At 41.6% G+C, this 27,162-nt stretch overlaps 1 protein-coding gene across 4 annotated transcripts in view; it reads left to right on the top strand.

Moving 5' to 3' along the window:
* The window catches only part of KLF12 (KLF transcription factor 12), a 277,668-nt gene that overhangs the window by 164,356 nt on the left and 86,150 nt on the right, over nucleotides 1–27,162 (top strand). For 2 of the 4 annotated variants that reach the window (XM_073614262.1, XM_073614261.1), the window contains exon 2: nucleotides 4,276–4,363. In XM_073614262.1, the coding sequence (XP_073470363.1) occupies nucleotides 4,298–4,363 (66 nt within the window). In that variant the 5' untranslated portion in view covers nucleotides 4,276–4,297. The remainder of the gene's footprint in view (nucleotides 1–4,275; nucleotides 4,364–27,162) is intronic. The other 2 variants (XM_073614259.1, XM_073614260.1) reach the window with 1 other exon arrangement.

The following is a 27,162-nucleotide window of genomic DNA, read 5'->3' as shown; positions in this document are numbered from 1 at the left end:
ATTTTTAAAACCACCCAATAAATGGATATCCCCATACCGCTTAGATTGCTTTGTGTTTGTTCCTAGTCAAATCTATTAAAATCTCAACAATGGAACATACATTGAAATTACAAAACTGGGGGGTAAACTGTCATATCAGTTCCCAAAAGCTTCACATTATGCACAAAGCTCCCAGCGTTCTGATATGAGAAGGAGGAACTTTTATTGCACAAAGGACACACTCCTGCCATGGCATCGGTTGCATGGACTATGAAGAATTAAGATGCAGAGATAGTTGGCTACAAGTGCTTTTTTTTCACCACTACTTTTAATTACTGTAGCTCAACCTGTGGCCCTCCAGCTTTTGCAAAAACTACAAGCCCCATTGTGCCTCTGCCTTTGGGAGTCATGCTTGTAAGGCTTAATGTACACGGGACTTTTTTACAATGTCTCCTGAACAATTTAACTTGACAGATAGTAACCCATGTTTAAAACGTCAGTTTTGCCACAATTACATGCCGTGTTTAGCCTGTAAACAAAACGCGGCTAAATGCAAGTTACCGCACTTAGCCTCGTTTGGTGTCTGGAACGTCAAACTTTGGCGTCTGAACTCATTTTTTTGCCTTCAAATAAAAGCCTATAAACACAACTGCATAAAAATGTACATGTACACATAAAATAACATTGGATGAATTCAGGGGTAGTTGAAAAAGCATCCAACTGCCTCTGAACGTCCGTTTAGCAGTGTACATGAGGCCTAACTGTCAGTGGCTTGCAATGCCTCATGGGACTTGTAGTTCTGCAACAGCTGTAGGGCAAGTGAGCACCCAAGCTGTAGACAGACGGCCTTGCTTTGTCATTTCAAGTTCTGCATGTAGTATTTATCAAAATAATTGTAACGCTCATTTACATAAACCTGTTTCTGGCATTGTTTTTATACAATTTATCACTCTTTAAAGTAACTCTGGAGGTTTGAGTTCGCTGATAGAAGTGGATATAGATGCCGAGCTAACGGGGACTAAGGGGAGCGTCAAGCCCTTTAAATTGATCTTAAAGAGAAGATTGATCCTTGGGGAGGTCTAGGAGGGGGTGGGGAAGATATGGGAGGTTTTTTTTTTTTTTTTGGGAGGGTTGGGGTATTGGAAGGCTGATATGAATGTTTAGAACTGGATTATTACATGTATGTAATGGATTATGCTAAAATAATTTATAACAACAATTAAAAAGATAAAATGCAAAAAGATAAAAATAAAGTAACTTTGTTGCCAAAATAAACTTTAAACCCACCTGTGCATCACATTTTCACTCCCTTGCAGCGCAAAGATGCTAGCAGACACGTCAGCATTTGACACTTCCAGGTGTGTCAAGAACTTGCGCCTCCACCATGCTGTTGTATCTTTTGGTTGCTATATAACTACTGTGTCCCTGGAATACACTAGTGATGTAGTGATTGTCAGGTGAAACCACAGCACTGCAAAGCAGGACTTGGAGATCCTGCTGGTAGCTTTGCTCTGCAAGACATTTGAATATCTGAAGGATGAGTGACAAATATTAAGTCTTCTTTTTTTATTTTACCAGATTTTTTTTTGACAACAGAATCACTTTAAGACCCCTTTCACACTGAGGCGCTTTGCAGGCGCTATAGCGTTAAAAATAGCGCCTGCAAAGCACCCTGAAACAGCGGCTCCATTCACTCTAGTGTGAAAGCCAGAGGGCTTTCACACTGGAGTGGTGCGCTGGCAGGGCGTCAGAAAAAGTCCTGCCAGCAGCTTCTTTGGAGCGCATTAGAAGTGGTGAACTCACCGCTCATAAAATGCCTTGCCCATTTAAATCAATGAGCAGCGCTGCCGAACTTCCAGCAAGGCACTGCTGTAGCAGCATTTTGTGGGCGGTTTTAACCCTTTTTTGGCCGTGGGGGGGGGGGTTAAAAGCTCCCTGCTAGCGGTGGAGAAGCGCCGCAAAAACGACGATAAAGTGCCACTAGAAATAGCGGCGTTTTACCGCTGATGCCCGGAGCAGCTCAGTGTTAAAGGGCTCTAAGTTATCATTGGCTTTGCCTGGTTATACTTGAGAGGACAGAAATTGGAAATACAATAGCAACTTGAGAGAAAAGGGGTTTCAATAGTTAAATATTCATTTTATATGAAAGAAAAACACTGATTTTATAACCAGGATTTGTGTTTGTGAATTGAACATTTCCATGATCTTAAGTAACCAGTGTGGTTAAAATAACTCATTCATTTTAGTGAATTGGCCCTGAATTAAGAGAATGCCAAGTGGGTAATCAATTTATCACTGGCAGGAAAGGTGCACAGGGTAGGACAATTTACAAAGCAAATCTCTCAGCAGAGGAAATTGATTTTGGCACTTTCCAGCTTAGAGTAAAATACTGTATACTATGTTTCCTTCAGTACTTTATTAAAAAAAAAATGTATTTTAAAGACCTGTAGACAGCTGGAAAAAGTGTGCAAAATGTAATATTTAAAGCAGAATAAAAATACTTGAAAACAGATTAGCTTGATGAGGTTCAGCTAAAAATGAAGTGTCCCATATAATTCTTAATTGAAGAAGCAGAGTACAGGCCTCAGTACCAGAATATTAGGTGAGATAGTGTCTGAAGCAGGTCAAGTACCTGATATTCAGCCAAACCTCACAGTGTGGTATTGTCACATTTTGAAGGATATCAACTTCCTGCTAAGACGTGATCTGATTCTAGCAGAAATGCAATGTCATTTCTGGGCTATGTCACTCTGTTTTATGGATCGTTCACCAAATTTTCTAAAGGGTTTGTGCTTGACTGTGTTGCAACAAATAGTCTACCATTTACTACAACTATAGCCTGAATGTTTGGGATGCAGAAAATAACAGCATGATAACAGAATTCACTCCGAGAGTGTAAAGAGAAGCCTGTCAATTAAAATTAACTTTTCAAAAAATGCACCTGAAAGTATGCATGCTGTTAGAGCTAAGCTACTAAACTAATCTTGTATCTCTGTAGACATCAACGGGTGCTAACTGATAGTAATGATCTTGCAAATTGCTGATGAAGTGCAGCCCAAGAGATCCAATAACTTGGGGGACTACAGAATGTCTGTACTGAGGCACCCCCCAGCACATCCCACAATGCCCTATAGCAGTGATGGCGAACCTTGGCACCCCAGATGTTTTGGAACTACTTTTCCCATGATGCTCAACTACACTGCAGAGTGCATGAGCATCATGGGAAACATCTGGGGTGCCAAGGTTTGCCATCACTGCCCTATAGAGCCTTGGTAACCTGCTGAGAATGCATTAAACGATGCTTGGGGGGGGGGGGGGGTTAGCAGTGGTAGCTGGTGCTCAATATTTTGGAGGGGGTGGCAACCCCCCCCCCCCAGGGAACCGGATGGGAAGACGGCGATCCTCCAACCCCCCCTTCTCAGGAGGGAGACGGACGTGAGGGCAGCAATCAACCTCCCCGCACAGGAGATGGACGGACAGAGGCCTCCTCACCTAGGAGGCAGTTGTGGGGGATCTCGCTCATCGGTCTGGGGCTGTTGCTTCTCCTGGCGAACAGAAAGTGGACCTTGCCAATTGGGTCTCAGTACCTGTTTCCTGACTGACTGGTAGGAGAATCAGGAAGACAATAATGAATGTTAATTCGCTATTGTCACACAACTGGATGGGCTCAGGGCGCAGTCCTCTGCGCCCCAAGCCCACCCTTTTATGAGGCCAAAAACCCAGTTGAAATACATGCGTCCGGTGCCCTGCATGTAGACTAGGGGCTGGGCGCATGGATTAGGAGGGCGGCGCCCCGTATGGAGGGCCACCACTGGGCGTTAGTTATCCTCACTGCATATGCATAGAAGTTTCTTGTTTTTCAGAACACCTTGCTGGAGCAGACTGTAACTGGTACCAACTGGAACCCAGAGGTGGCAATTTTGCAGCTATGAGTTTAGAAGCTTAAAACTTACCTCCAGGCAGATATAAAAAATCCCAAAAAGTCAGGTATTATTGATTTCAATTTTTAACTGCAACTAATGTAATTATTTTAATCGCATTTATTTACACAATTGATTCAGCTAGAAGCTCATGTTCCTTTTTTTTTTTTTTTTTTTTTTTTTTAATAAATACAGCCAAGTGTATATGCAAATTGGCTAGCACTTGCTGAACATGTGATGCTTATTTCTCTGTTTACTGTGTAAATGTATTTTGGGAAAATCTTTCTGCTCACTTGTGTTATGAAATGCAAGTTTTATCTATCTATGCTTGCCTAATTCTATACTTGGCTAAGATGTATTTTTCTTCTCTTTTTAGAACAGAAGTCTCTAAAAGCAGAATGTTAATGCTGGACGGGATGCCGGCAGCCAGAGTCAAGACAGAGTTACTGGAAACTGAGCAAGTGGTAAGCAGACCTGCTGGTTAACATTAAAGGGTTTTTAAAAAATATATTCCGTGCAGTCCCTAAATATCATTACATAACCCTCAACTTATTCCTTTTAAAAAATGCTCTAATGCTATTTTCATTCATTCCTGTAGGCCATTTTGCCTGTCTCAGAACCTCCTAACAATTTCCAAGCTCTGTTCTGTCTCATCTTCAGGACAGAGCAGCTGTTAGAAATAGCACTCCCTAAAAGTACAGGAGAGAGTGCCATCCTTTGCCCAAGCCCTGCATATATACAGTACACTTTCTTCAGTCACAGCCTCTAATACGTTTAGTATTTTTTAGTATGTACCATAGGATTTTTTTTTTTAAAAAAAGGGGAACTAACTCGTTGGCTGCAATTAGCCATATGGTTGGGAGTGGAAAAAATGCATGGTTGCCTTGCGCTTTTGCTGCCCCCCCCCCCCCCCAAGCTGCAATAAACAGTGGACAGGGGGTGTTTATATGCCGAAGTTGCAATGCTTCACTCTGTGACTGTAGCAAAGTTTTTAGCTGACCTGTAATGAGCCTACACACAAGTAAATGGGGAAGCGCCCAAAATGCCCCACAACAGCAATGCATGCGGTTGTGACATGTTTGTGTGGTAAAACAGGCAATGAGGAGGCTTTGACACGCTTCCTCACCACCTGTCATTTGCCCTTGGAGTGTGATCTGAACGTGGATCAGGCTTCAGAAGAAAGGGGGATTTAGATGCATGTCTAAATCTACCCTTTAAAGCAGAACTTCACCCAAAAGGAAAGTTCTACTCTTCCACCTCCTCTCCACCTTCCTCTTTTACATTTGGCGCAACATTTATTTATTTTTTGGGGGGTAGCAGTGACCTGAGCAGAAGTTCGGCCCCCCCTTCCCCTGCAGCTTTCTGGGACAGATCCCAAATGACTATGGGATCAATCACAAAGTGCAGCGCAGCTTGTGCATATGCTGTTGGAAGCCAGCTGTGAAGCCACAAGCCTTCACTGCCGGTTTCCCTTGGTGAAGATGCCAGCGCCTGGACCCGAAGCCGATTGGAGAATCGGGTAGGGTGAGGGCATTGCTGGATCCAGGGTCAGGTATTTGTAGCCACTGACTTAAAATTTTTTGGAGGGAGTCTAGAGCTCCTCTTTAAGTCATATTATTCAAATTTGAGTGTGCTAACCTGGTCATGATATAGCTCCCCCTTTCCCTGCTAATTCTTGCAAATGATTTATTATTATACAGGATTTGTATAGCGCCGACAGTTTGCACAGCGCTTTACCACATGAGGGCAGACAGTACAGTTACGAAACAAGTTAAATTCAGTAGGAATCAGAGGGTCCTGCTCATTAGAGCTTTCAATCTAGGAGGGAGGGTCAAGTGATACAAAAGGCAATAACTGAGGGATGAACTGATGGAGAAATTAAAGTACAGTTAGGGGCAAAATAGGCTTCTCTGAAGAGGAGGGTTTTCAGGGATCGCCTAAAAGCAAACAGAGTAGGAGATACTCAGATAGGGGTAGGGAGTTTCATAGGATAGGAGAGACTCGGGAAAAGTCCTGGAAGTGAGCATTGGAGGAGGTGACAAGGGAGCCAGGGAGCAGGAGGTCTTGGGAGGACTGAAGAGACTAGATTAGTGATGTAGCTCGGGGCAGAGTTGTGGATGGCTTTGTAAGTTGTTGTTAGTATTTTGAATTTAATTTGTTGGGTGAGTGGAAGCCAGTGAAGGGATTGACAGAGGATGATATACTGTAAGATATTTAGAAAACAAAACCAAGGTTCACCAGATTGTGCAGATCATTTAATTAACAAATTCTATAAAAAAAGTAATGCACTTTGATATTCACAATATAAACAGGACTGTCACACACGCTCTCTCCATATATCATTGTGTATAGAAGGAATCGAGAACGGAGTACAACTCCATATGGACAGAGGACAATTGGTTGCAAACAGCAGCTCCAAGGCCACTAATTGCAGTGTGACAGACCAATAGATCCCTTTGTCCTTACTGAGGCATTCTGGGGTATCTACACAATAGGAAATATATTTAAGTCAACACACCAAACAAACTTTTTAGTTCAATTTTTTCTCTATATATTCAACAGCAAGACAAGATTAACATACATCTTGAGCAAAAAAAAAAAAAAATACACAAACTTACAATTCCTGAACTATACATAGACTAGCTCATAGTACAAATTGCATCATATAGTTAGTAGCTATTGTAATTTTCCTGTAAAGAAATCCTTAAAAAAAGTTACCATACACAGGGTTTGGATAAGCAGGACACCAAGTGACAGGTGGAGGAGGTTAAAGGATGGAGGTTTCAGGGTGAAAGTCCCCTTTTATCTAGTCAAGTCCCACCTTCTTTCCTCCTTTTTCTCTTTTTTTCCTTTCACACCAGCAGGAAGAATAAATGCTGATTCAGACTAAAGGAGGAAAAAAGTTAAAGATGAAAACCAGGAATTCTATATTTTTAAAACCTACATTAGTCCAGCCTGGTTACCTCTAATTCTTCATATCTTGCATTGGAAGGGCTGCAGGGGATGCAGAAATTCACTGTAGTAGCTTGTGGTACATACAGTTAGTGCTGGTCTGTTCTGGGTGCTGCTTAAATGCCTTTCCGTCTGTATAATAAACACTGGTGGTCATTCGGTCTGCACCTCCCGCCATTCAAAGAACATACGTTTTTAAAAAAAGGTAATCCGTGGAGTTTAGCTTTTAAGATCTAGATGGCAGTGGGTGATGGTGCAGTAGAATGGTGGAACTGTGACCGCTGTGGTGTCCTGTCACTGCTCCTTTATTAGAGGATGTAAAGCATGAATGCGCAGTGGATACTAATGGTAGCCCAAAACAGTATCTGACCCAGGGCACTGGGGAAGGAAAAAGGGGACTTCCGAACCACCCATCCATATAGGCTCTTCTATACCATGCCTATTGGAAAATCTGGGCCTGCAACAGATGGAGGGCAAAAACGCCCAGCTACTGTATACTGGCAGCTCGGAAGGTGTTAACAGTCTGTTAAGGCACTCTTTACACTTTGTTTATTTTTATTGCATTGCTTGAAAGTGCTGGGATTGCTTATTCCAGTATTTCAGCTTTGCTATTATAAAGTAGTATTTTAGCTTTTGGTTTCCCTAGGCATTTGCGATAATGAGACATTTCCTTGTTTTAGTGTAAGCATATGGAAAACATTAAAACTTTGTTTTACTCTAGAGCTAATTTTTTAAGCAACCACACAAGTATTATCATATACACTCTCATGGGATGTTTAGCTGTGTTTTTCTAGAATTCCTGAACTTGTGACATCCAATCATAATAACTACAATTACAGTTCTGTATGACTTTCTGTTTTTTTTTCAATTGTATCTATACAGTGTTTCATAACAAGAGAATGCTTGCCTTAAATAGCTGTAAAATGCAGATAATTTGACTGTGCAACAAGGGTTGGTACTGTAGACTGTCCTTGATAAAGTGATAGTGGGGAAAAATACATCCCACACTTGTTGGATTACATATTTAATTCAGCTTTAAAACATGTGAGAATGACAAAAATGATAGCGTTTAATGCAATTTAGCTGCATAACAGAATTTGCAGTTGAAAGAAAAATCTCCGGCCCATAGTTGATCAAGGAATGAAAAAAAAACCTTATAAAGTGGGGTCTGATTCGCTACAACAAAGGAAAAATCAATTTTGAATTCAAATATAACCGGGTTATCCAATGGAACAACATTTTATATTAGATCGTACCTAATCAGTCAGCTAGAACCAGTTTCCGTAAATGGCTGTTCCACTTTTAACAGCTCGTACAGTAAAGAACTGATTCTGTATGGGGAGGCTAAACCTTTCTTCCTCCAAGCACAAAGATTGTCCTCATATGTTTTGCTGTGACCATCAATAAGCAACGTTCTGCTGTGTTTACGAAGTGGACCATTTAAGGTGACCTTATCCCCCTTTATTTGCCTCTTCTCAAGGTTTAATAGTTTCAGTTCAGGTAAATTTCCTCAAATTTAGGCTAGTCATACACGGTAAGATTGCTCTTGTTCAGCTTGCAGACTGAACAAGATATATCGCTAAACTCTCTCATCTATGCTAAACAGGAGGAATCTGCACTGCCAGCTGTTGTATGCAATTAGCCACATCACCCGCAGCTTTCTGAATACCAAAATAGCGACTGCATCCACCCTGCTCTTTCAATATAGTCAAAGTTTGTTAATCTTACTGGTGCAGACAGGGCCAATTACAGCTTGGATTTCTGGCCAGTTCAGCAGAAAATTTGAGCGTTGTAGGGCTAGATGTAGATACTCTTGGGTTGATTTACTAAAAGCAATTAGACTGTGCACTCTGCAAGTGCAGTTGCACTCATTTGCCCCAGAACATAGTAAATGTGGTGAAGCTCTGCTGATTTCCATCATCCAATCATGTGCAAGCAGAAATGCATTTTTTTTTTTTTTTTCCTTGTACCTGATTGGGTATTCTTTACAAAGCGAAGCTTCAGCACATTCACTAAGCTCTGGGGAGAATGGGTTCAACTACACTTTTAAAGTGCACAGTCTATTTGCATTTAGTAAATCAACCCCTTTGTGCCTTTTGGTAATTTAGTTTTCATTTTCTGAACTCTGCAGTTCTACAACTTGCTTTTTGTAAATTGGTGCCCGATATGAGGTCTTGCTAATACTTTGTGATCTCCTACTAAGCAATGAGCACAGCCTAATAACTTAATGGAACCGTCACCCTCCTGACTTACTGTATGATTGTACTCCTCCACCCCACTGTCCTAAAATCTGAACTATTTATTTTTGTACCTTTTTAAGGGAACATATCCTCACACTTCCTGTATTCTCACTTAGGTGCAAATGACATTTGGAGAATCAGAAATCTCCTGCGATTTCTAGGTTATGTATCCCAAGAGGCCACAGGCAGTGTTGCCAACCTACCATATCGAAATTTACTGGCACAGCCAAGTTTTCACTGACAGTTACAAAATTACAGCTTACAGTGTAAATTTCAGTATTTAGGCTTCAGACAAGTACAATATACAATTAGCGATGTGATTTAACCGGTTCAATACCGGGCATTTTCACCCCCTTCCTTCCCAGACCAATTTTTAGTTTTCAGCGCTGTCGCATTTTAAACGACAATTGCGCGGTCGTGCCACGTTGTACCCAAACAAAATTGATGTCTTTTTTTCCCCCACAAATAAAGCTTTCTTTTGATGGTATTTGATCACCTCTGCGGTTTTTATTTTTTGTGCTATAAACAAAAGAAGAGCGACAATTTTGAAAAAAACACAATATTTTTTACTTTTTTGCTACAATAAATATCCCAATTTAAAAAAAAAAAAAAAAAAATTTTTTTCCTCAGTTTCGGCCGATACGTATTCTTCTACATATTTTTGGTAAAAAAAATCGCAATAAGCGTATATTGATTGGTTTGCGCAAAAGTTATAGCGTCTATAAAATACAGGATAGATTTATGGCATTTTTTTAAAAAAAATATTTTTTTTTTTTTACTAGTAATAGTGGCAATCGCAATTTTTTTTCGTGACTGCGTCATTATGGCGGACACATCGGACACTTTTGACACATTTTTGGGACCATTCACATTTATACAGCGATCAATGCTATAAAATTGCGTTGATTACTGTGTAAATGTGACAGGCAGTGAAGGGGTTAACCACTAGGGGGCGGGGAGGGGTTAAATGTGTTTCCTAGGGAATGCTTCTAACTGTAGGGGGAGGGGACGCTCAAGGGGAGGAGACCGATCAGTGTTCCTCCGAGCTGGGAACACAGATCGCTCTCCTCTGAGCTGACAGGACGTGGATCTGTGTGTGTTTACACACACAGATCCATGGTCCGGCCCGGTTAGCGGGCAATCGCGGGTGCCCGGCGGACATCGTGGCCGTCGGGCACACGCACCGGGACCCGAGCAACGCGGCGGGCGTGCGTGCGCGCCCCCTAGGCGGCCGGGAACCCGAGGCCGTCATATGACGTCCACCCAGGATGGGAGATCCCATCTGTGGACGTCATATGTACATAAGCGGGTAGGGAAGTGGTTAAGGTAGCTATTAAGGCAAAAAACATATTTCCTCATTTATTTTCAATATAATAAGTAGCTCAGGGATAGGATTCAGGAAGGCAAAAAATTTGAATGGGCGGTACACACACACATGAAATGGACTCTTATGCCGCGTACACACAATCGGACATTCCGACAACAAAATCCATGGATTTTTTCTGACGGATGTTGGCTCAAACTTGTCTTGCATACACACGATCACACAAATCTTGTCAGAAATTCCAAACGTCAAGAACGCGGTGACGTACAACATGTATGACGAGCCAAGAAAAATAAAGTTCAATAGCCAGTGCGGCTCTTCTGCTTGATTCCGGCATTGCATAGAACTTTGTGCGTCGGAATTGTGTATGCACAATCGGAATTTACGACAACGGATTTTGTTGTTGAAAATTTTTTAGAACCAGCTCTCAAATTTTGTGTGACGGAAATTCCGATGGAATATGTTCGATGGAGCATACACACAGTTGGAATTTCGGACAAGCTCCCATCGAACATTTTCCGTCGGAAAATCCGACCGTACGGGGCATAACAGTATCACTGACGGCAGTGTGCAGCAGCACAGATGACGACACCTCACCGACACGACATGTCCCCTTCAGAGTCAGTGACAGTCTCTCTGCATGCCAGGTGGTCCCTGACAGGCCCACAGTCCCACTCCCAGCTTGTCTTGCTCCCGTCCCGCAGACCAGCACACGAGGGTCCAACCACTCCGCTCGGCTCCCTTGCATCATGACATTATATGACATGCTTAGGCACCACCTCTGCTAGACCCGCCCCCTGTCCGTCCTGCCTAAACACACTGTAGCAGGTACTGGGATGGACTCACTGGATCTTGACCAGAACTTCACAGCAGGTTCCCTACTGCGCATGTGCACTGCGCTTTCTAACTGGGCCTGCGGAGGAGGAAGGAGGAGAGGGGATGGCGCTGCGGCGCTGTCTCCCAGAAGTGGGGAAGGGTTCCTGTCAAAAACGGGTACCTGTTTCCCCCTCCCCTCTGAAAGGTGCCAAATGTGGCACCGGAGGGGGGGGGGGGAGCAGATAAGCTGAAGTTCCACTTTTGGGTGGAACCCCGCTATAAGTTTGATGAATTCTGTATCCTAAACCGTTGACATTTAAATATAACTTTTTCTTCCTTTGTTGCATCTCAGTGCTGCTGATCTTCTGCAGTCCTTTGCAGTCACTTCCTGTTGATACATGCATGCACGCCAGTGATAACTGCTTAGCATTCCTCAGGGGTAGGTTTTCTGATGGTGACAGCAGTGGCCTATGTCCCTGTAAGGCTATTTGTAGTGTCCATCAAAAGCCTGTGTGACAAGTAGACAATGTAGACACACAGTTGCTAGACAGAGGCAAAGCCTTGTCACCCTATAACACAAAATACATGAATAAGGTCCTTCATGGCAGGATCACCAGGTAATACAAGCTGCAGATTTCAAATTGACTTTTGAAGTGCCATTACACTTTAAAGCTTATATTAGATTTTACTAACTGAGTTTACATCTATTTTAAAATGTAAATATCTTTGTATCTATAAATATAATTAGCAGGTATATGTATCTTTTTGATTGATTCAAGCAGTATATACTGTAGAGTCCCTTTCAGCATTTGAGAATCAGCACTGAGGATATTTTTATGATGTTTGTCTGTCTGGCTTTGACTATAGAAATCAATCTCATCTGCTGAATTTTCAATGGGAGAACATTCAGAGTGAAAATTGTTTAAGACAGAAATATTCTTCTACAACAAAAGATGAGCTAAAAGGTTTTAAAGTAAAGAACTTAAAAGGAAATGAGAATGATTTTTGTAGTACATGATGGAAACTACAGGAAGCCAAGGGAGATCTTTTCAAAGATATATATATATATCAAATTCAATACTTTACCAAAGTAATGACTTGCTTTTTAAGGATGAGTATAGTTTTACTTACCGTATTTATCGGCGTATAACACGCACCGGCGTATAACACGCACCCCAATTTAGGAGGGAATTTTAAGGAAAAAAAACTTTTAGGAGGGAAGTTGAAGGGAAAAAAACTTACATTTAAATGCCCATCATTGCAGCCTTGTCAGTGCAGCCTCCCCCAGTGCAGCCTCCCCCAGTGCAGCCTCCCCCAGTGCAGCCTCCCCCAGTGCAGCCTTCGATCCCCTGTCTTCAAAATCGCCGACCGTGATTTGAAAATGGCGCCGCCGGCGCCGAAATACACAGAGCCGGTCCTCGGCTCTTTCCGGCGGCTCTTTCACTTTCGGCTCCACTCGTAGTCCCGAGCGGAGCTATCCGAACCTAGCCGAGTAGGTTCGGATAGCTCCGCTCGGGACTACGAGTGGAGCCGAAAATGAACAAGAGCCGCCGGAAAGAGCCGAGGACCGGCTCTGTGTATTTCGGCGCCGGCGGCGCCATTTTCAAATCGCGGTCGGCGATTTTTGAGTTGTGCAGTTCGGGATCGGCGTATAACACGCACCTGCGACTTTCCCCTGATTTTAAGGGGAAAAAAGTGCGTGTTATACGCCGATAAATACGGGTAATTAATGTATTGGATGCCTCTGCAAAAATAAAAAAACAAACCTGTTTCCTCTCCCATGTGTGGTCTATGATACTGCTGCACAGCCTACCCTGGGGCAACTAAACTGAACTGTGTGGCGCTTAGACATGTGCATTAATTTTCGTCCGAATTTCGGGTATTTTCGTTATTGTTTTAACAAATGATAACGAACGTACAGAATTCGAAAACCGAGAGATCCGACATAAACAAATGCTTTATTTTCATTTTCGTTGCGACAACAGTTCGATATAGATAGGAGATTCGACATGACGCTGACAATAGTGATCTGTGTCCTTTGAACCTGTGGTCCAACGTGCCTAACCTTATCTCTTAGTCCAAGATTATTCTAAATAGAGAGGAAAGATTCGACATTATAGAGACAATAGCAAAAAAGGTTGAATGTGCCTAACTCTATTAGTCTAAGATTATTCGACATAGAGAGAAAAGATTCGACATGAAGATTTGACGAAGCAGTCACCGCGATATTTATGGTCAAATGCTCCGCCCATAGGCTATAGAAGAATTCTAATGTTGGTTGACTAGTAATAATAATTAATAAATATAATTATTACTAGTGTCATACAACATTAGAATTCTACTATAGCTTATAGGCAGAGCATTCGACCAGAAATGTACGATTGTGGCGTCGTACAGTTTAGCTGCTCCGTCGATTCATCTTAGAACATTCAACAGACACCATAAGCCTTCAATGACAGATTTGACCGTAATTATTTTGGATTTTCAGACAAATGCATTTTTTAATGAAACAAAATGGATAAAAATGAATTTCGGGAGTAACTAAATTTTATTTTTCGCACATGTCTATACTGGCACTCAGTACAATTGGATGAAGGAGGTGGCAGACTCCATAAAAAATTTTCATTTTGTCATAAACCCTGCTTGCCTATTTTTAGCTCACTCTAGGCACCCTTTTTACTTAAACTGGCCATAGATGGTCTGTTTACAAATTCGAGGCGGATGAAGGAATCCTCCCCGCTGCAATATTATTTTCTGACAGCGGTGCTCCTCCTCTGTCAAAATACACTGAGCAGCACTGCAGCTCAAATAAAAAAATCTTGGATCTAATGAAAAATTTACAACATTCCTATCTGAGAGAAGTTGGACCCCTTTCACACTGAGGCATTTTTACAGGTGCTATAGCGCTAAAAATGGCATCTATAAAGCGCCTTTAAAGCGCCTCTCCTGGCACTCCAATGTGAAAGCCCTCAGGCTTTCACACTGGAGTGGTGCTCTGGCAGGACGTCAAAGTCCTACAAGCAGCTTCCTTGCGGCGCTTTAGGAGCGGTGTATACACCGCTCCTAAAGCATCCCTGCCCATTGAAATCAATGGGCAGCATCGCTGAAGCACCTGCAAAGCGCCTCAGCAGTGGCGCTTTGCAGGCGCATTTAACCCTTTATTCAGCCACTAGCAGGGGGGTGAAAAGTGCCAGCAAAAAGGACGGTAAAGCGCCACTAAAAATAGCGGCGCTTTACCGCCGACGCCCGAGCGCTGTGAGTGTGAAAGGACTCTTAATCATTAGATTGACTTCTCTCCAGCGGGAACAGCCATAGATGCATTGGCTTGCAATTCAGCTGGTCTCTGCCGAACCGGCTGATTTTTAATTCATCTACGGTCAGCTTTAGAGGTATGGAGAACTCCAAACAGTAAATGCTGCACATTAGTGGCATCAAGGATGCTAACGCTCATTCCTTAAGAAATATTTAAACCCAATTACTAAAAATTCTTATACACTTAAACGTGTTAATGTAATTGTAAAAGTATCTTTCAATTTTTTTTTTAATCTGCAGCTTTCATTTAAAATGTAGCAAACAGAAAAATCAGTGCTACTACCCATACAACACATAGATAGCAGAGATCCCTGGTGCTCAATCCACAGTCGCTGGCTGAGTAGAGTAATGTAGGAAACATGATCCGCACTCCGGTCGTTGCTCTTAAAAAAAAATCTTAATTTTATTGAAAAGCCACTGTGTATACCCAGATAAAATCAGTTGACGCGTTTCAGCCTTAGTCATAAAATAATACCTGGCGATCTAGTCCTAAAGATTCTTGTTCAGGTGCTTTTCAGGTGGTCTTTTCATGTTAATCAATTTACCTAATTAGGGTATAATTAGGGTCTGCTTTTTAGGAAAATAGTACATGTAACAAGACTTGAGTCTAGTGGCATACATAGAATGTGTTTAAAAAGATTAAATCTCAGGTAAAGCATTTTGGGTAATTTCATGTAAAACCATTATCCCAAAAGGAACCAAAACTGTTTGCTGTAACTGATTATGAAATGTGAGCTGGAAATTGGCTTCAAACTCCTTCAGACTGAGTCTGCTGTGCCTCCTATGCTCATTCCTTCAGAGGTGTGTCTCACTAATATATGAAGTTTGTTACTGGCCAGATCACCAGAGGAAAAAGCCAAAGAAAAAAAAAAACGAATGCAGCCACCATATCTAATTATTGGTAAGCTGCAGTATAATACAGTTTTGGTTTTATTACCACTTTTAAGAGTCTTAAAACAAAATTAGTTGACGCAGTGATGATATAATTGAATGCTCTGATGAACAATTTTTCAGAATTTTGGATAAAGGAAAATCTTAATGTGTATGACCTGTTTAACCCTCCGTGTTTCTTATCTTATTTAAATGGGTATATTTACTAAAACTGGGGTACTCAGAATCTGGTGCAGCTGTGCATGGGAGCCAATCAGCTTCTAACTTCAGCTTGTTCAATTAGACTTTGGCAATAAAACCTGGAAGCTGATTGGTTTCTGTGCAGAGTTGCATCAGAATTTGCACTCTCCAGTTTTAGTAGATAACCCCCAACAGTTTCTTATCAAGGCAGTAGGATTTAAAGTATGACAAGAGGTGATAGCAGAGAAATAGCTACTCTAGCCCTCTTAGCCCTCTACTAGCTAATCTATACGTTTTCATGTTCTCATGTACGTTGTAGTACAAACAAACTATGACAATGCAAGCATGTATTAAAGGCACATCAAAAATGACTTAAGTGTGGCTGCAGATTTCCAATCCCCTCTAGGTAAATTTTATACATAGTACAGACTGTAACAAACATTTTTTTACATATGTATCCCTATTTTGTTTCTAAAGAAATTGGTGTTTGTTTCACTATTTCTTTTCTTGAATAAAGATGCAGTGATCTGCCTTCACTGTCTGCAAGAAAAAAATGTACACAGAAATCTTGGGTGGTCTAGCGGTAGATCAGGGCAGCAAAATTTGTTTTTTGTGTTTTTTTTTGTGTAAGGTGAACCTGTTACTTTTGCCTAGTATGGTAAATATGCAGTTTCTCTTTTATGGTTAACGTTGTTGTAAACCTCTGAAATTAAAAATTAACTAAGCATATCCTCATATAGTGTGTACTTGCCTCAGTCCAAAGCACTTAGTGTGGTTTCTGGCTGCTCTCTTATTCAGCTATCTGCACGAGTCACACTTGACAGTTAATTGGGACATTAGAAAATCCCACGAGATAGCCCCGCCTACCTCCAGCTCACAGCCTGTGATTGACAGCCTCAGCTATGCATGTTTCCCTATGAGACTGTGTATAGGGGGTGCATCCAGGTCTCAGATTCCACTCAGCTCTATGCTGTGCAGTGTGTGAAATCAGATCCCTACTTTTTGGAGCTAAGAAATGCTGTCTAAATTCTGTACTTTGAATGATTGTAGAGGAGAGAGGGCTGCAGATAAACAGGTACAGTTTATGTAGGACGATTTATTTATCACATGAGGCAGGTTACTTCACTGGGTATATATAAGGGTCTGTAGCCAGCACTGCTGTTCCCTCTCTCTCAGAGGCCATTGGCTCCTGCTGTTGTATATCAAATCCAGTAAGTAGTAAGCGGGGGGGACTGATCCACGCTGTGTGTGTGCCTATAGATGCACACAGCCTGGCTTGGTAGTGAGCCCACTGGTGTTCCCACTTAGGAAGCGCCTTCCAATGGTGGTGCATCAAGGCGAGGAGGAACAGATCGCTGGAGGGATGAGCTTGTCTCCTCAGTTCAGTCCATCAGTTAAACACATTTTGTGATAGTTGCCCTTTAAGCAGGAGATTTTTAGCATGGATGTTTTGAATAAGGTATTCACCATGGTAGTTTAAAGAGGTAACTTTACAGTGCTTCTATTCCTATTTACTGCAAGCTGAGAAGTGTTTTAATAAGCCATTATTTAAAGCTGACTGCCTTGATGGGTTTCCCTCTCACAGAATTACACTATAGTCATATTACAATATTCCAAATAATTTCCCCAGTAGAAAAGTACCATCTATTTCAATTTTCTGCCAGTACTTGTATATTAGAGCATTCATAGCAAATGGAACTGTTTGTACCAAAGAATGAGATTATTACACAGTAACATCAATTGGACAGCTAGGTGATTATGATGCAGGGAAGCAAGTTATTCAATTAGTTACAAATAACAGGAAAACAAATGTAGCATAACATATATACCATACCATTTAGAACAAGTTTACAAAATGCAATAAAGCTCTGCCTGAACACACATATAGTATGTTATAGTGGTACAATTCTATTTACTGCTGCATGTCTTTAGGCCTTGACAGTATTTTTTATGAGTATGCCAATAAAAGCAGTAATCGTATTGTAAGCATTTAGTGGTAAATTTGCATTTGTAAATGTGTAGTATAGACATTGAAACAAGACAGGTTTATTAAATACTTCCGAAGAGTTTTAATACAGCAATAAGATATGGAAAATCACCCTTTAGTGAAATAGAAATATCCACAACTGGGTTGTCACTTCTGGTCCCCTCTGCAGAGCAGTTGGATGATCCCTGGTGCAGGACAGCACAGATGATACATGATGCAGGATGGATGGGTACGTAAACCTATGATTTGGACCTAAATGTCCAGGCCAAATTAATCTGTAGTTGTCAATTTAACCTTTTTCTCAAAACCTATTTATACTGTAATTGTATGACCATTGCAGTATTAAACCGAGGTACAGTATCACTGCCATCTTCAAGCTGCACTGGCATCTTTAGGCTAAAGGTTAATTTTGTGAATGAATATCCAGCCTGCATGTGATCGCTATGTCCTAGCTCACATAGGAGTTAATTTAATAAAACTGGAGAGTGCAAAATCTAGTGCAGCTCCAAAACCAATCAGCTTCCAGGTTTTTTCTTTTTGTCAGAGTTTAATTGAACAAGCTGAAGTTAAAAGCTGATTGGCTACCATGCACAGCTGCACCAGATTTTGCATTTTGTTTTAGGCTGGGTTCACACTAGTGCGAATTGGATGTGGATTTCTCCGCATCCAATTCTCACAGCAGGAGATTGTGGCCGGCTCTCAATGGAGCCGGTTCACATATCTCCGCAGCGGCTCTGGTGCGATTTGCACAGGAGCCCTGTGCGTCTATTGGTCTGTTTCAGGTCCAAATTCAGCCAAAAATACGGGCTGAAATGGTGAACGAGGACGCACCGGACTCCTGCTGTGAGCCGCTGCGTGTTCATATGTGAACTCAGCCTTGGTCAATCAACCCTATAGGGTTCACATCATTATATTCCTGCATGAGGAGCAGAGTTGTAAGTAACAGCCCAGTATGACAGCAGTTGTGCCCTTTGTCATCTGCTAGTTGTCAAAGGAAATTTAGATTTATCTTCCCTCAGCCCTGGGCATTATGCATGGGAAAGATGATCTACAGGTTGTGGAAAAGCACTGGTTAGAGTGGAAATAAACCCTCCTATCCGTTACAGCCAAGGAAGCTGCCATATAAGTTGCTGATTGATCTGCAATTTCCATGGTGCTGCACATGTGATCAATTTGACACCAGCCATTTGATGGCTTGACAGTTCAGTTGAAAATACAAGAAACTAATTATCATTCACAGCATTCCTTAAATGTGACTGATATGGAAAACGGTTAAATCTGTTGTTTTAGCTCCTCTTTTTGGGAGGGTTAGTATTAGGTTTGGGGTTTCATATAAAGTTTTTGAGGGTTGGTGTTAAAGAAAATCAATTATAATAAAATGTGAAGTCTGCCATTACTGATTTCCTCTTCCTAAAATGCTAGTGCCCTGGCTGTAATGCTGATCCAGTGCATCCAATGCTTTCTACTGCAGTGACCATGAACAAGGTGTTCTGAATTCAATCTACAGTATCTTAAAAAAATTATTCATACCCCTTGAAATTTTCCAAATTTTGTCATGTTACAACCAAAAATGTAAATGTATTTTATTGGGATTTTATGTGATAGACCAACACAAAGTGGCACATAATTGTGAAGTGGAAGGAAATGATAAATGGTTTTCAAAATTAGTTACAAATACCTGAAAAGTGTGGCATGCATTTGTATTCAGCCCCCTTCACTCTGATACCCCTAACTAAAATCTAGTGGAACCAATTGCCTTCAGAAGTCACCTAATTAGTAAATAGAGTCCACCTGTGTGTAATTTTAATTTCAGTATCACTTGCCACCATGCCTGCCACCAGATGGGGATGTCACTTGCCACGCTGCCTGCCACCAGATGGGGATGTCACTTGCCACGCTGCCTGCCACCAGATGGGGATGTCACTTGCCACCAGATGGGGATGTCACTTGCCACGCTGCCTGCCACCAGATGGGGATGTCACTTGCCACTATGCCTGCCACCAGATGGGGATGTCACTTGCCACTATGCCTGCCACCAGATGGGGATGTCACTTGCCACGCTGCCTGCCACCAGATGGGGATGTCACTTGCCACCAGATGGGGATGTCACTTGCCACGCTGCCTGCCACCAGATGGAGATGTCACTTGCCACCATGTCTGCCACCAGATGGGGATGTCCCTTGCCACCAGATGGGGATGTCACTTGCCAATGTTGCCATGCTGCCTGCCATCAGGAGGAGGGCGGAACAGCGGTGCGGGCAATGAGAGATGTCATCTTTCTCCCACGCCGCCGCACCGATGACACTACTAGCTAATCTCAATTTTTTTAAAAATGGCGCCGAGCGGTGCAATCACGCTACTGCGCATGCGCCGCCCGGCCGAGCGCTTACGAGCTTTCCCGAGCCCGGCCGGCTTTGGAACGGCACATGCGCAGTTGCGTGGTCGGCTCGCGGCCATTTTTTCTATGGGCACTGGTGCCCATAATAGACTTTAATGGGCAGCACGAAAGGGGGGGCGGCCGCGAAGTCGCTGCAGGAGTGGCGCCGCCCCTACACCACTGCCGCCCCGAGGCCTGGCCTCGGTGGCCTTGTGGCTAATCCGGCCCTGAGTATAAATACAGCTGTTCTGTGAAGAGGTTTGTTAGAGAACCTTAGTGAACAAACGGCATCATGAAGGCCAAGGATAAAGTTGTGGAGAAGTTTAAAGCAGGGTTAGGTTATAAAAAAAATCCCAAGATTTGAACATCTCACGGAGCTCTGTTCAATCCATCATCCGAAAATGGAAAGAGTATGGCAAAACTGCAAACCTACCAAGATGTGGCCGTCCACCTAAACTGACAGGCCAGGCAAGGAGAGCATTAATCAGAGAAGCAGCCAAGATGCACATGGTAACTCTGGAGGAGCTGCAGAGATCCACAGCTCAAGTGAGAGAATCGAGAATCTGTCCACAGGACAACTATTAGTCGTGCACTCCAAATCTGGCCTTTGTGGAAGAGTGGCAATAAGAAAGCCATTGTTGAAAGAAAGCCATAAGAAGTCTGGTTTGCAGTTTGCAAGAAGCCATGTGGGGCACACAGCAAACATGGAAGAAGGTGCTCTGGGTCGATGAGACCAAAATTGAACCTTTTGGCCTAAAAGCAAATGCCATGTGTAGCGGAAAACTAACATTGGACATCACTTGTGAACACACCATCCCCACCGTGAAACATGGTGGTGGCAGCATCAGGTTGTGGGAATGCTTTTTTCATCAGGGACAGGGAAGCTGCTCAGAGTTGATGGGAAGATGCATTGAGCCAAATAGAGGGCAATCTTAGAAAGAAAACCTTAGAAAGTCTGCAAAAGACTTGAGACTGGGGCGGAGGTTCACCTTCCAGCAGGACAATGACTGTAAACATACAGACAGAGCTAAAATGGAATGTTTTAGATCAAAGCATAATCATTTGTTAGAATGGCCCAGTCAAAGTCCAGATCTAAATCCAATTGAAAATCTGTGGAAAGATTGAGAATTGCTTTTCACAGACGCTCTCCATCCAATCTGACAGAGCTTGAGCTATTTTGCAAAGAAGAATGGGCAAACATGTCACTCTCTAGATGTGCAAAGCTGCTGCAGACATACCCAGAAAGACTTGCAGCTGTAATTGCAGCAAATTGTGGTTCTACAATGTATTAACTCGGGGGGGGGGGGGGGGGGGGGCTGAATACAAATGCACGCCATACTTTTCAGATATAATTTTGTAAACAATTGTGAAAACCATTTAACATTTTCCTTCCACTTCACAATTATGTGCCACTTTGGGTTGGTCTATAACCTAAAATTCCAATAAAATACATTTACGTTTTTGGTTGTAACATGACAAAATGTGTAAAATTTCAAGGTGTATGAATACTTTTTCAAGGTACTGCACCTCTCAAATCCATGTTTGTTCCCAGTCGGTAACCTAAAGGGTATGGAAACCAGAGACAAGGAAATAAGTTCCTTAGATAGAGATCAATAATGGTAGTCGCTCTACATTTCCCACTATATAATCTTTTTACAGTAACAGAAGGGTTAGATTAAACAATCTTCCAGCACTGAAAACAAATGTATAGATCTTTTACTGATCTGACACCAGAAAGATGAAAATCATTCATGTCTATGAATTATTGTACTTTGCATCTCAGCTTTGCTGCTTTTTGTTGTGCACTAAGTAAGAGCCATAACAGTTGCAAAGGAATAATGTTTGGATAAATTAAACCACCATGCTTATAAGAACCATAATATGGACAGGTTCATTACAGGTCCACTACAGACTACTGATTGATCCTTGGGGCTAGATGTTACTAAGAGCTAGGAAGTCACTTGGATGTGGGTCAACGTTCCTACCATGTGTTTGACAGCAAAGGTACATTTCAATTCAGCTTTTACTGTAGCATATAAATGGGAGGCTTTTACATGATAGGTCTTCATTAGGCTTAACTAGTGTGCTCCATACATTTATATTTTATATGATCATAAAGATTCATTAGCCTATTAAAATCAAAAGTATTTACCGTTGTTTACAGTTTAGTAAAATGAGTTGAAAAGGTAATTGGGAAATTTTGTTTTTGTGCAGAATTGAGATTCAGGGTTTAGAGCCAACACTGGGTATCTAGACGTGGCTTACATATTTCTCCATTACTACCTCAGTTCAAAGGTGCTCTACTAGGTTGAGATCTGAGGACCGTGCAAGCCTTTAGAGTATACTAAAGTCATTGTCCTTCATGGAACCAGCCTGAGATACTTTATAACACGGTGCATTATTTTTCAGTAGACTATGACCATACATACGGATGTTTACATAGTCAGAACAAATGACTGTATGTATAGAATGTACACCAATTGTTTGTACCATAGTAGAACGATTTCTGAACCTACTGTCTGCGTTTAACAGCAGAAATTGCAATTTGTGAGACAAGCCAACAATATATTTAATTATCCACTTTTAGGTACTTTTCTTGTTTACTGTAGCCTCACATGCCCACATGTTTTTAGCTGACTTGAGTGAAACACAGCAAGGTCCAATGATGACCATTAACCCTAAGTCTCATTTGCTGTGCACTCAACAAGTTATCCTGTTGTAATATTGCAGCAGCTGTGGAGTTTCTGTTCAAACTTTACAGTTGGTGGTGGTGGCGGCGACAGTGGGAGGGGGTGTGTCATTAAGGTGCAGTATCTTAAATGCACCACACAGCATTTCGGACCACGGCTGCCTGCTCTTGTGTTCTAGTCATGGTCACAATGTTTTCTACAAAACACATTTTATGTTGGATGCTCTTCTACATCCAACACAGTATGAACAAGGCCTAACAAGGTGTTTACACTCACAAAGCTGGATTTATCCCTGAAGGTTAAAGGTTTCTAAGGCGGTACACCAAGAATCATTCCATTGTAAACGTTGCTTAGATTATAGAATCTTTTCTAGACTAAAGTTTCATTTCGAAGAACTTCGTTAAGAAAAACTTCCCCAATTGAGTCACAAACAGCAATTGAAACCTGGTAGGCATTATAAACATGCTCTGCTCTATTCAAAACCAAAAAAAGGGTTTCAGCTAAAGCTGGGCTTTAAATTAAAAAATGATTTTGCAGTAATAATGTTTTAATTTTTAAAATACTTTTAAATACTAAAATTGCAGTATTTTAAGTCCTGTCTTCACTTGGGATCATTTACAATCATAACTGGAATGCCGTTGTATACTTATGGACCCACTACCCTATTTGTGTCAAAAGTGCTTGCAAAATATGCTGTTAGATAAATAGCATACATGCTCATTCTGTTTTTACATTAAGGGCCTTAAACTGCAATTGGATTTAAAGTGATTGTAAACTTCAGACATGTAATATGTCTCCTTCTGTAGTGTGTATTTGCTTCAATCCAAAGCACTGGGTGTCATTTCTCGCTGCTGTCTCCTTCCTCTGCTTACCTGCCTCAGACATCTCTTTCATGAGTCAACAACAGACAATGTTTGAAAGCCCCGCCCCCCTCCAGCACACAGCAGGGGATTGACAGCCTCAGCTGTTCGTGTTTCTCTGGCAGTGTGTCCATTCCATCCGTTCAGGTTTCAGATTACACTGAGCTTTATGCTGTGCAGTGTATGATATCAGATCCCCTCCCCTGCCTACTGGAGCTAATAAAAAGCCTTTGACCTGTGTATTTTAGAAGAATATATGGGGGGGCTGTAGATAGGTACAATGTATGTAGGAGGAGGTAGAAGGGTTTATTTTATCTCTGTGTATAACCTGAGCTTCACTAGGTATATGTAAGGGTTTGCAACCACTTTAAAGATCTGGTGATGCTCAGAATTGTGTTCACATGCCATTATCTATCTTGTAATTACTAATTTGGCATCAGTTGCATGCTGGAAAATATGTCCCTTGATACCAAGTTTATCTCCAGAGTACATCTACCCGTCAATCACAGGTACCTGATGGGTAGATCGTATCCCCACTGCCGACACTCGCTCCCATCACTTCCCATGCATGTATCTCAGGGAAGCAATGCTATTCCCTGCCTGCCCCTCCTCCACTCCTGTCCATCTCAGATGCTTGTGTGTGACATCACATGGGATTGAGTAGGGCTGATGGGGAACAGCATGCCAGAACCAGGGCTATCACAGCCACTTCCCTGCATTGCTCTGCATGAGAAAAAAACTGCTGCTGCCCTGCTCCCATGGAATTTGCTCTGCTTCCATGTAATAGGCTCTGCTCTAATGTAATGTGCCCTGCTGCCCTCCTGTACTCTGCAACTTCTGGCCCCTATGTTTTGCTGTGCTAACCCCCTGTGCTCTGCCCTGCTGATCTCCTGTACCCTGTTGTCCCCTTCCGTTCCCTGCTTAACTTACGTTCAACCCAGAATTGTGTATATGTGCAGAAAAAAGCAAGCACATGTTTCACATTAAATAGGTGCATTTTAATATTCTATTATTTAATGCTTTTTCTACAAGTAGCTGTTATATCAACAGCTCGCTGTTCTATGAGTTGTAGATGTGAACATTATTTCAGGGGTTCCTTAAAATCTCAAACTTTTTGTCAAGGGTTCTTCCAAGGTAAAAATGTTGCGAAACCCTGATCTAAGTGAAGTTGCAGTATAGATTTCATTATCTTATAAAGCCCAATTCCGCACTCCACCCTTTCTCTCTTAGCCCCACCCCTCTCTTCCCCTGAATTTTCCCCAGCATGTATTGTTTTCGAGTTGGGAGGTCTGCAATGACATGACAATGAAAATTGAACTGTTGTGATTATGTTAGTGCCACAGTCTTCCCCATTACACAGTTAATGAAGGGTGCAATGTTGATGCCCCTTCAAGGGGCAGGCCATGGTGGCCTGCATTCACAGCATGTTCTCTATCTTCTGGATTTGTGATGAGAGAAATGCTGGAGATGCTACTGACCTTCTGAAAATGCTAGCTAACTCACTGGTATACTGATCCTCTGACATTAATCCTTTATGAGTTCCTGAGTCTGAAAAAGTGTGTTAATTAAGCTAGTCAGAGAAAAGTCAGAGATTCTTATCTGCAACTTCTAATGTTCAGTAACCTACATTTTTAAATAATGACAGGTGTCTTTTGGAACGGAGCCAAAGTATTTTTAATGCAAACACATTGAAAATTGAAACAAATGATGAAGGTGTGCCATCATTTGAGGAAAGTAATTATTTCCTCACAAGAGGTTCTCTGGAACCACTTTTACTCTTTGCCAGGTATCTGGCCTCCCTCTCTTCTGTGCTTTCATCAGCCAGTTTATTTTCTTAATATGCAGTTTTTTTTTTTGTGTTCAATAACTTTTTATTTAAAAAAGCATAGGCAAAAGACACCAATAAATCATGTACATCAAAGTAAAATATATACTTTCAGAATACTGGGTGTAAATATCGCATAACTTATGATGTAACCAGTCCAACAATGTTACATATTAGTAACCAATTAGTAGTCAATGAAAAATTGGTTTAAGAAAAGGCATGGGGTCCAGTAGTAGAGGGGGGTAGAGATAAGAATGGTAAGTGGGGAAAAGAGATTGAAAGTGGGGGGGAGTCTTGCTTTTTACAAATATTATCATGGAGTATCTATGTTATGAGGAATATGATCAATCAAATTTAGACATAATATCTGCATATGCAAAGGAGAATGTGAAGGCAAACCCTGAAATCGTATGTAAGGTCTTCCATATGATTATATATATATATCTCTATATATATATATATATATATATATATATATATATATATATATATAGATAGATAGATAGATAGATAGATAGATAGATAGATAGATAGATAGATAGATAGATAGATAGATAGATAGATAGATAGATAGATAGATAGATAGATAGATAGATAGAGATATATATATATATAGATAGATAGAGATATATATATATATATAGATAGATAGAGATATATATATATATATAGATAGATAGAGATATATCTATACTACTTGTACCCATTGTAGGGATGGAAGACTGATTCCAATATTTAGGTATGAGTGATTTTGCACCATTTAAAAGATGGGGAGTGATGGACTTTTTATATCGGTCTACTGGTTTGCCTGTACAGTGGAATAGCAAAGCCCAGGGGTCATTGGGTAAGGGGGTGCCTTGTATTACATTAATGCAGTGTAAAATAGAGGACCAGAAGGGGTGGATGAGCAGGCACTGCCACCAGATGTGAGCATATGTTGTCACATCACCACATCCTCTCCAACAGAGCTCAGAGGTATCTGGAAACACCTTATGAAGGACTGCTGGGGAAAGTGACATCTGGTTAAGAGCTTGTAATCAGTCTCTGCAATTTTTAAGGAAACAGAGGAGGTGTACGCCATTTGAAGGGCAGTGGAACATTGGTCGTCTGTTAAGGGGTGTTGTAGTTCCTGTTCCCAGCTCATTAGAAAGGTAGGCCAAGAGTCAGAGTCCAATGATATTAAAGCTTTATAGAATAGGGAAATGGTTTTCTGTGGAGGCTGGGTGAATGCCATGATGTTTTCCACTGGTGTTAGGTCTGCGAGGGTACGCAGTGGTTTCAGAAGAGATTTGACAAACTGGAGCAACTAACTATATCTCCACTGGTGCATAATTAAGATGTTGGTGATTTTAAGCAGAGAATTCAATGGAAGCAGTCCGTCTTAATATGCAGTTGTCTATCAAATGAGGGGGGAGAACACAGGCCAGAAGTGTTCTGTGCAGGGATGGTCTTCTGTCCTAAGACCTCCGAGCTGAGCAGTCAGCAGGGACAAAGCCAAGAGGACATAGAGAATCTAGGCCCTGCTGCAATGCCTGCAGAGCTGGAAAACCTATTGAGGAAGATGCATAGGAGTTGATTTACTAACAGCACATAGACTGTTCATTTTGCTTGGGAATTTGCCCCAGAGCTTGCATGTAGTGAAATTCCACTTTGCAAAAAATACCCAATCACTTGCTGGGAAGAGAAAAAAACAGCATTTTGTTCATGCTTGGATGATGGAAATCAGCAGAACTTCACTTCATTCACCAAATTAACAGCTATTTTTAAAAATGTGTGTGCATTTGTGCAACTGAGTGCATTTAACAAAAA

This window comes from Aquarana catesbeiana, linkage group LG02 (genome assembly GCF_042186555.1).
Source record: "Aquarana catesbeiana isolate 2022-GZ linkage group LG02, ASM4218655v1, whole genome shotgun sequence".
Classification (NCBI taxonomy): domain Eukaryota; kingdom Metazoa; phylum Chordata; class Amphibia; order Anura; family Ranidae; genus Aquarana; species Aquarana catesbeiana.
Note: the sequence above shows the minus strand (reverse complement) of the source record. Positions and strands in the feature narration are given on the sequence as shown.